The following is a 10,679-nucleotide window of genomic DNA, read 5'->3' as shown; positions in this document are numbered from 1 at the left end:
CTGCCTCTATTAAAGTCAGTGTAAGCTTCTTAAATACTTCTATTGAAGTAAAACAGAGCCATTTTGACACTTCTGGTGCAAAAGGCAATGATGCATCTGGAACGAAAGCTGCTTGCAGAACTGTCCTGCAGAACTCACGTGGCTCAGAAATCTGCAGACTGGTTGCTGTGGCATGCCTGAAGAGTGTCAGTACACGCTCACTCAGATCAGCAGCTCTTCCCTTAGTCGTTGCAGCCTGATCCATGTGGCCATTGTATTTTAAATAAACAAACACTCTAAACAGAGGTACAAAATTATATTTTAACAAGTTAGTATAGAGTTGCAATTCTTCTCAGCTCCCCAGCAGCCTTTGCTTATAGTGAAATAGCCACAACCAACTGGGTGAATACGATTATATAGATGTTATTTGGTCAAAACCCAGTGTTTAGATATCAAGGAAATATGGGCACTTCAGAAATCCCTGGGACTGACAAAATCTATCTCTTTCTTTCTCATCACTTCTAAGGGTAACTCATAGCAGGCCTTTCTACTCGATATGAATGAAAAGTTAATATTTTGATATATTGGTCCCATTTCTTTCCTTCTGAATCCAATATTTTTTTTAATTATGGATTAGGTATAGCCTTTCAGTAATCTGCTTTACACTCCAAATCAAATACTCTTAGAATATTATATTATTCAGCCAAGGGATTCAGATGATCAGAAAACACCAACAGGAAATGAAATTTTACTAACCAAGGAAAAGGCCTAAATGAAACTGAAAATAAAACCTCCATTTAGAGCAAGTTATGTCTTGTAAATCACTAGGGAATCATTAGCTGGCTATCATTAGGGAATCATTATACATACCTTTGTGTATCTCTCTCTTACTTGCTCTCTTTCCCTGTGTTTCTCTCACACACACACATACACACAAACACATGGATTTATGCATCGTGGGTCTATGCCACCATAGGATGGGATGAATGGTCTCTAAATCATTACACAAATTTTTATGTATCTCTCTCTCTTGCTCGCTCACTCTCTCTGTCTCCGGCACACACACAGGGATTTATGCCACCATAGGGTGGGATGAATGGTCTCAGTACAGGACCTATGAGCACATACAGCCAGCTGCCCCTTTTAACTGCCATCAGAGCTCCAGTTTTTAACCTAGGTGGAGTTTCAATTAAATAGGGCACGCAGCTGTGTTCAGCAATTGTACTTGGTTATCAAAAACACAAATAAAAAAAATATGGAGAGTGTGGAAGGAGCCAAGGTATGTTACTAGCAGGCTTGAAAAAAAAAGCTGCTTAGGAGGGCCAACTTGCAGCACACGGGCCATAAATGGCACATGCAGCTTCCACGGGTACATGGCAGATTGGGAAAGGGGCAGGGAGCAGAAAGCAGAGTAGCCATTAGGCAGGGAGCACAAGACAGGGAGCAGAAAGCCAGAGCAGCCAATTGGGCAGGGGACTAGAGTGGCACTCAGGGAGGGCATACAGGGCAAGCAGCAGGAAGCAAAACAGCCAAGCAAGCAGGGAGCATGGGGCAGGGAGCAGAAAGCAGAGCAGCCAGTTGGGCAGAGAATAAGAGCAGCACTCATGGAAGAAGCATGGGGCAGAAAGCAGATCAGCCAATGGAGCAGGGGACTGGAGTGGCATCTAGGCAGGGAGAATGGGGCAAGGAGCAGAAAGCAGAGCAGCTGATTAGGCAGGGGATTAGCACAGCACTCAGAGAGCAGAAAGCAGAGCAAGGAGCATGAGGCAGAAAGCAGATCAGCCAATAGGGCAGGGGAGTGGTACTCGGGGAGGGAGCATGGGGCAGAAAGCAAAGCAACTAACTGGGCAATGAATTGGAGTGGCATTCGGGCAGGGGGCAGAAAGCAGAGCAAGCAGGGATTGGAATGGCACTCAAGGAGGGAGCATGGGATGTGCTCAACTGGGGTGTGCCCATTCTCTTGCTGGAACCAAAGCTGGAGGTCCCTGGCTAGAGGATCTGTTCAGAGTCAGATCAATCACCATACTTGGGGGCAGGAAGGAATGTTACCCTATGGTCAGATTAGTACCAACTGGGGGGGGTGAGGGGAGGGTTGCCTTCCTCTGTAGCTGGGGAGGATGGCCCTGTACCTGGGACCTCTTGGAGCCTTAATTGACTTTCACAGAAGCAGCACACTGCCCGCTGCAGTTCCCCAGTTTTATGTGTGGCAGGTGAGGGTGTTTGGAGTGTGCTGTGTGCTAGGGTTGCCAACTCTGTTTGAATCTATTCCAGGAGGTTTCATCACACAACCTAATGAGATTAACAAGTCTGTACATCCGGAAGGCAAATGCACATGACTATTACATTTTAAAACCCCACTGGACTATTGTATAAATTGGATTCAACATGGAATATTGATTTTTAACAAATGCCCTTACATTTCTCTCCCAGGGTGACTCTCAGCAGCTTCCTGGAAATGTAGATCTAATTCCTGGAGATTCCTGGAGGTTTGGCCACCCTGGCCTCTACTGGGGACCTTTCACAAAAGCAGGATGTGGCCTGTGGCAGGCAAGGGTGTCTGGTCTGTGCTATGTCTGGCAGTGCTTCCTGTCAGCAGCACTGCCAGATCTTAGATATGAAATTATCATACTGGAATCTCAAAATTATCATGATTGCTGAAAAACTATCGTACCCTGAAAAAATATGCAAATAAATCTTCTTCTTATTTACTTTATATTGCTCACTGTAATCTTTAGTGAGTGAGTGAGAACTGGGTCATCAAAGTTGAAGCACTTCTTTCTTTCGAGGCAAGCAGTCATAAGAAAATGATGACAGCAAACCCCAAAGTTGATTAAGACATCCTGAGATTGACTTGGGTTTTGCATCAATTAGCTACCTCCGAAATTATAGTACATTTTGAACGCTTTTACTATTATTGTTTGTACCTCTTACAAGGATTCAAATGATTGTACAAACACGATAATTATCGTATGCCTGACAACACTGTTAAGACTCCCTGAGCATGACTTGGATTTTGTATATACTGCATCAATTAGCTCTACCTCCAAAATTATTGTACATCTTGAATGCTTTTACTATTATTGATTATACATCATACAGGGGTTAAAATGACTGTACAAATAACATAATTATCCTTCACCTACCAGCACTCCTGTCAGAGAGTCACAAGAAGGGACTTCCCAAGGGCATGTAGTCTAACACAAGTGTTGAAATGACTGTACAAACACCATAATTATCATACACTTGGCAACACTGCTAAGACTCCCTGAATGTGACTTGAGTTTTGCATCAATTAGCTACCTCCAAAATTATTGTATAATCTGAATGCTTTTACTAATGATCATACATTGTACAAGGGTTGAAATGATTGTACAAATACCATCATTATCCTACATCTGGCAACTGTTAAGACTTCCTCAGTGTGACTTGGGTTTTGCATATACTGCATTAATCAGCTACCTCCAAAATTAGCATACATTTTTTTGAACACTTTTACTAATATCAGTCATACATTGATTGAAATGATTGTACAAATACAATAATTATTCAACACCTGACAACACTGTTAAGACTTCCTGGAAGTGACTTGGGTCTTGCATTGATTAGCTACCTCCAAAATTATGGTACATTTTGAATGGTTTTACTATTATTGATCATACCTCATACAAGGGTTGAAATGATTTTATACATACCATAATCATCCTACACCTGGCAACAATGTTAAGACTCGCTGAGCTTGACTTAGGTTTTGAATATACAGGTTTCCCTCGCTTTATGCAGGTTCTGTATGTGTGAATTCACTCTCATGTGATGACCCTTTTCATACCAAAAATTCGTTGTATGCAAGGTAAAATCACTCTTATGCAATTGGTGTGGTGGAAGCCCACAGTTAGTTGCTCTGTGCAGTGCATTGTGGGCACTGCATTAAAATACATTAATGTGCATTAAAATACAGTCTCCAGTGTGAATCTGTGATCCAGAGTGGTGGTGACTGCATAGTTGGTGTGAAGAGAGTGGTGAAGGCTTCACTGATGGACCAGGGAGAGGGGTAGGAGATAAGCTAGTGGGCTGCTTAGAAGCAATATTTATGCCCCTGATCAATGGCGATGTGTAGGGGGTCCACGTGCCCCCCTGGCCCGCTGATATATCGGTAAATCCCGCCCAAGTCCCCCCTCAGCCTTCTCGTTTTCAGGCTGAAGAGTCCCAGGTCCCCCAGACTTTCCCCGTATGGCTTGTCCTGCAAGCCTCTGATCACAGGGGTGGCTTGTCCAGTCCGGTTCCTTGAGCGAAGCCGACAGCGTTTTTCCGACCAGCTGCACTAGCTGAGCCGGTCTGATAAGCGACAACCAACATTGTCCTTGGCCACCGTGTGCCAACCGCCCGGACCAGGCTGAGGCAGAGCGAAGCAGGCCCGGACGCGTTGCAACACCCGTGGGGCGGGCGCATGAGTCCCCAAGGCGGTGCAACGGGCGCGAGGACACGCCCCTCCCCCCCTCCACGTGGAGCGGGGCCGGGCCCCTTGCGCCCGCCCCTTCCGCGCACAAGGCGCCGCCCCGCAGCCGGGCCTGCAGCGCCCATGCCGCGGGCCAAGCGCAGGAGCCGGCGGCGCCGCCGCCCCGGGGCCGTCCCGCCGCTGGCGCTGGCGTTGCTGGGCGGGCGCGAGCCCTGCAGCCCCCGGGCGCGAGCGGCGGCGCTGGCCGCCGAGTGCCGCTGGGTGCCCGGCGGGGCGCTGGTGACGGGCGGCCGGCGCGGCCTGGAGGAGCTGGCGGCACCCCGGGGCGCCTCCCCGCCCTGGGCCGCCGCCGCCCCGGCCCCGCCGCCGGCCCCCGCGCCGCCCCCGGCCCCCGCGCCGCCGGAGCCCGAGGCGGCGCCGCGGCTGCGCACCGTGTACGTGAACCCGCGCTGGCTGCAGCGCCAGGCGGCGGCGGCCGCGGCCTTGGCAGGCCTGGCGGGCCCGGCCGCGGGGCAGGGGGAGGCCGAGGTGGCGGGCGCCACGGCCACGGCGAGCCCTTACGTGGGGCTGCGGCGGCCCCTGGGTCACCAGCTGGGCCCCGCCACCAAGGAGCGCATCTGGCGGGGGGAGTTCATCGACCTGTTCTCGCTGCTGCACACCGAGCTGGCCCCCGAGCGGGGCCGGGGCCAGGGCCAGGGGCGGGGGGACACGCTGGACCAGTGGGTGTCGGCCTTCCTGGTGTACGCCAGTGTGCTGTGCGAGCGCCACCCCCACAAGTGCGGGGCCATGTTCAAGTACCTGGACATGATCCGTAAGTTCCACGCCACCTACGGCGGCACCTCCTGGCTGCGCTACGATGAGGACTTCCGGCGCCGGGCTGCCCAGGACCCCGGTCTGGCCTGGGGCGACGTGGACCTGCAGCTCTGGATGAAGTGGATGTCCCCGCTGAAGCCACCCAGAAGTCGGCAGCCGCCCACTGAGGGCGATGAGCAGGTGCCGCCCCCATCGCCGCCACTGCCGCCACCACCGCTGCCGGTGCCGCCCCCCAGGCCAGATGAGAAGAGTCAGGTGTGCGGCGGGGCTTTGACCGGGAGCACGGGCTCCCACGCCACCTGCGGCTCCGAGCAGGAGGGCACGAAGTGCCAGGGGTGTACCAGCGCGCTCGGAGAGGACAGGGAAGGGCTCGGCGACAGGACACGGGAAGGAGGCGAGCAGCGGGGCTCGGAGAGCCACTCGAGTTGAGACAGGGCCTCACTTAGAGTAGAGGCGTGGAGGTAGGCGCAGAGTGTCTGGCTCCGGGGGTTGAAACGTGTGAGGTGGCATCTGTCGGCCAAGCCCTGTTGCCCAGCTGTCGCCACGCGAGCTGGCAACAGGCGACTGCTGGTGGCTGCACCATGGTGTGGGAGGTGACCGCGCGTTCAGGGTGGTAGAATAGATTGTTATTGCAGAATTGGTTGCCTTACCCGTCTTATTTCACCAATATGTAACTGCTCCTAGAAATGGGCTATCGATACTGCAGTCGTGTTAAAGGCCCAAGGAGCTCTGTGTTTCGAAAGAACTGGTTGCTGCCCGAAGGTTTGGGAATGGGGAGGGGGGAAGGATTTTTGTGGGGGCAGGGGGCGAGAAGGCTTGCAGAGAAATCTCGTTTCCTCATTGGGTTAAAGGAAGGAAAATCTTCCCAACTATAGAGCTGCCTATGTGCAAAACCAACCGGCGGAGATTCCTGTGGTTTTTGCAAGAGTCTATGGCAGCGTGGGGGGAAAAGGAAGATGAGAGGCAAAGACTTAACATTTCTAGGCCCACTAGGGAGGAACTTCAGATTCTAGTTCAACTCAGGAAGTGACGTCCATGTGACAAAAGAACGTGTTTTCATGGAGGATTTGCCTTTCTTGCAGCCATCACCAATAGCTGAACTGGTGCAACCGTGAACACGCACAGGTATAGTGACTCACTCCGTTGGTGGGGCTTACCCTATTGCAAACAGCAGTGAGCTCCACCGTGCAACAGCTGACTTTCCTGTATATGGCTGGGGATGCGCCAGTCCAGTTACGCAGATAGCAGTGATGGGGCATATCCCCAGTGCAGACAAGGCCGAAAGCTGAATGGCTTATTTTTCTTGTCAGATGTATGATGCTGGGAAAATCTTTATTACTGTGCTGAATATATCTTTTTTTGTTTTTGTTTTGTTTTAATTACTTTTGAACCCAAAGGGAGGTATCTTTGATGCATCCTTCTTCAATTTGTTTATTTTGGTGGGGTTTTTTTGCTTTTCTGTTCCTGTATGTATTGTATTTCATAGTGACTGTTGGTCCAGAAGTGTGGTAAATATGTTGGATGGTACTAGCCTAATCTGGAAGCAGATAATTTTTCAAGGGGATTTGCAAACATGTAATTAGTCACACTTAGTCTCAAATTTTGCCTCGTATCAAAACTGGCTTGTCTTAGCCAACTTTCAAAACAGTGGAAATGCCACCATAAAATAATACTGTAATAGCTCCCACTACAGCTATTGTGGCATTAGTACACTTTAATATGGTATCCTGTTCTTATGCAATTTGTTCTGACAGCTCTGTTTAGACTTCTCCATTTTGAACTGCAGCAGATCAGTTTTTACTTCATTGGAGGTCTTAACCACGTGAGCGCTCTAAGTATAATATGTCAGATACATACATATATATATATATATATTTTTTTTTTTTTAATTTATCAGAGGTTTGAATTCCAGCTTGTATCCGAATCAAGAGTCTGGTTACAGTTACAAGTTATTCTATCTGTTAGTACTTTATGCTGGACAGATTTCCTATTAAGAATTTTGTTCCTGTTGACATTGGTGGTAAAAATTCCTGTTGTGTTTTTTTGGGGGTGGGGAGGAAAGGAGGGGGAGTTTTTTGTAGGCATAGGACTTGGCTCAGATTTGCAAAGTTTTTCCCCAGACCTGAAAAATGCGATAAGAACTTACCACTTTTTTTTTTTTTTTTTTAGGCAAGTGTTAAATGTATTCTAGTCTTTAAATAGGTTTATCTATGTAGGTGGGTTTTTTGGTATTGTAGATTTAGGGCCCCACCTAAATATAAAAGTTGTACTAGCAGTACCACTTTAACTAATCTGTAAAGTGGTATAGCTGCCCCTTACATGGATGCAGTTGCATCCATATAAAAATGCTTATGTTGTCATACCAGTACAAGCACTTACAGGAATAAACTATTAACTATTTCAGTTGAATAAAATTATGCCCCTAATTGAAATAATCATACCAGTATCGTTTCTAAGCATAGGCTGCATCATTTAAGATGAAGTGTGGGACTTTCCTGACAGGGCATCAGTGGAGGTCCAAACGTACAATGGAGTTGCTGTCCTTAGAATGAGAAAAGGAAATAGGTTTTTTTCCCCCCTACCCTCTTTTAATTTGCTATTTGTGGTTTTGCTATGACATGTTAAGACAGAGTCAAAGAAATAAAAATTGTGCCTGTTTTGGTGAGAGACTAGAGAACTACAGTGGCCTAACCCTGAATCTATACATTTCCCACTCGAATGAGTGACAAAAGTGGGATTGCTGTCTTTCACAAAGATTTTTCCCAGGTTGCTTGTTGAATCAAATGTGTGCTTTTTTTTCATTTTGTTTAATATATTTTTACAAAATCAAAGAACACTTTCATGCAGCCCAATGCAACAATGGACAGGTGAACAGTTAAGGAAGTTTTAAAATTCTTGTGCTTTACAGCTATTGCACTGTAACATATGTCTGTCCACTTTTAAATGGAAGCTGAACCGTTCATAACAATCCCTATTTTATTTGGCCATAATGTTGATGTGGTCTGATTCCACTATACTTGTGAAAGAGTGGACAGATAAAACAGTTTCAGAAATTCGACTGATGCAAGCTCTCAAGCAGTGAGTTCCTCTCCTTTCTTAAACCAGTTGAATGTTATAGCTGTTCAAAACTTAAACCAGTGGTTCTTAACTGGAGTACCATGAGAACTGCCCCCCCCCGCCTCCCCCCTCCAGGGTGCTGCAGCATTAGTGGCTGGGTAAAACTGCCCCACATGCTCCTGCATTAGGGCTCTCTGATAAACCTGAAGCAAGTAGGATTGCTGCCTTGGGCTGCAGTTGTTCCAGTCTAGCCCCTTTTCCCCCCGCACACTTTCTGGAAATAGTTTCACCTATCTTGCATGCCTCTTTAGGAGATGTTATGCCAAGTTGGATTAGGAAGGATTGAGCATGAGCCAGCTTTCCTCCCCACTTTAGGCTGATCAGAGAACTCTAATGCAGGAGTAGTGTATGCACGTGCCACAGCCCTTTCCAGCTTGGCTGTGCAGTAGGCACATGTGGAAGTTTTATCTGAAGGCAACAGTACACAGTTGAGAAACGCTGAGATAAGCTGAGCATAGTGGTTCTTAGCTGGGGGTACTGCCACATTCAAAAAAGTTGTGCAGGGGTACTGTGACTCTGAAAAGGTTGAGAACAGTTCGCCTAAATGTTCCTTCCTCTCTCAGTTGAAGGCTTTGAAGACTGATTAGATTAGATTCCAATGCCTTGTAAAATCTGTAGTTCTGCAAGCCTACAGAGAATCACCGGTATTAACGAAATGAAAACTTGGTATTTCTAATGCAAGAGTAAGCATAAATATAAACAAACAAAACCCTGAAGTTTTCTTTACTTCATAAATTAGTAATATGGAAATATTTTTATTTTTTAAGAGACGAGACAGAGCGCCTAAGTTAGTAGGCTTGAGGGCAGCCAACTGAGATAAATTATAGCAAACTGAAGTCTGGGTTAATATTAGCCAAAAAAAGTCAGACCCATGCAATCAGAAAACTGGTTGGAAGGGCAGTTAGATTAAGTGTATGAGTTAATATATTATAACTGACTAACTTTGGATTTTAAATATTTGCAGATTTGTTAAAAACAGAATTTCTTATTGGTGCCAACAGCCTGACTCCATTGGTGTTTAAGAGGAGCTCTGGTATTCTAGTGCATTCTTTTACCTCTGCTTCTGTTGCATTGCAAGCTGTGCTAGAGAAGACATAGGAAATTCGTTTTACCCAATCAGCAATTTAACAATGGACTACAAACCTACAGAGCAAGCCAGTTTGTTGGAAAACAGGAGTTCCTGCAGCGCAGCACTTGACACAGACTATCCAGAGGGCAGAGATTCAAGAGGGTGAATAAATCTGAAACAGTCTCCAGAAGGGGAATCCTAACCTAAAATTCTAATTCGAAAATATTAGCCAATTTAAAAAGCAGATTGCCCTTTCTCATTTGAGCAGTGTATCACAACTGGACACTTCAAAACGTGTGTACTGTACTACTAAAAAATCTAATACTTGTCTTTGTTAAGAGTTGTTAATTTTTACCATTTCTGAAAAATCTGCAGCAAATGTGTATGAACTTGAAATTATCTTACATTCAGTATATCTCAGGTGGTTGAAATAATTGCTTTATAAGGCTCACCTAATACTGCCTCTTTTTTTTTCTCTGAACTTCCCTCCCCATCTTTAATTTACACTGGCACCATTGAAAACAGGCATAACAGTCATACGTATCTAGGTCCTTACCCATACTAAGAGTTGTTCTAAATTATTCTTCCACTTACATCCCAGTAGCATACTAGCATCCAGTACACACATCTGAGTGGTGTATCTAGCATCTTAAGTCTCAGGTATGATTGTTTATAGTCTGGTGCCAATGAGAATCAGATTAGATGGTCTATGGTGTAACGATACTCCATTTTCTTCAGTGGCTTATTTTCCATTTCTCTCCCCACGCATCCTAGAGAGTATGATTGAAGTAATACTATGCTACAATAACGCACTATGGTAAGGTCATTGTATCAGGAAAATCTGCCGCTATTTGTTCTATTTTCCCCCTTCTTAATAGTCTCAGTTACATGAATTAACATGAAACGTTTGTAAATTCATGTTAAAGTGTTTGAGATCTCATCTAAATAAATTTTTTATATATAAAAATTGTTCTAATTTATTGACTCCTTTCGCTTGTCCTTGCTGATTTGGAATGTCGCTTTCCCTGATGGATCATTGTGCCTGTTGACTTTTTAAAAATTGTACAGCTTTGGAAGAATCATGTTAAGCATGGAAGGGCTGCAGCAAAAAACTCTGCTGAAACACTCTCCAGAAAACGCAGATGTTTGTTACTTTGAAATTTGGCTTTGTGTGTTTTGTATAAGGGCTTGCCAAGTGCAGTTACTGTTCTGGGAGCAGGTTCTCTGCTTGTGTAAATTGTGATAGCT

General features: G+C 46.2%; 1 protein-coding gene across 3 annotated transcripts; it reads left to right on the top strand.

Annotated features, from left to right (window-relative positions):
• Positions 1-4,514: 4,514 nt before the first annotated feature.
• Positions 4,515-10,408, top strand: LOC149874552 (uncharacterized). Of its 3 annotated transcripts, XR_016444326.1 has the most exons (3): positions 4,515-5,706; positions 6,328-6,370; positions 9,327-10,404. XR_016444326.1 is itself a non-coding variant. In XM_090063780.1 (2 exons), exon 1 carries the CDS (start codon positions 4,556-4,558, stop codon positions 5,672-5,674), a length of 1,119 nt encoding a protein of 372 aa, XP_089919906.1. In that variant the 5' UTR covers positions 4,515-4,555; the 3' UTR covers positions 5,675-5,706; positions 6,328-10,408. The 3 variants fall into 3 exon arrangements, 2 of the variants coding, with proteins under 2 accessions (XP_089919906.1, XP_089919921.1); XM_090063780.1 differs by having other exon boundaries at positions 6,328-10,408; XM_090063795.1 differs by lacking the exon at positions 6,328-6,370.
• Positions 10,409-10,679: the final 271 nt, after the last annotated feature.

This window comes from Crocodylus siamensis, chromosome 1 (genome assembly GCF_052110815.1).
Source record: "Crocodylus siamensis isolate JL-2025a chromosome 1, ASM5211081v1, whole genome shotgun sequence".
Lineage (NCBI taxonomy): Eukaryota > Metazoa > Chordata > Crocodylia > Crocodylidae > Crocodylus > Crocodylus siamensis.
The sequence above is the reverse complement of the archived record's forward strand: the minus strand, read 5'-3'. Positions and strand labels throughout refer to the sequence as shown.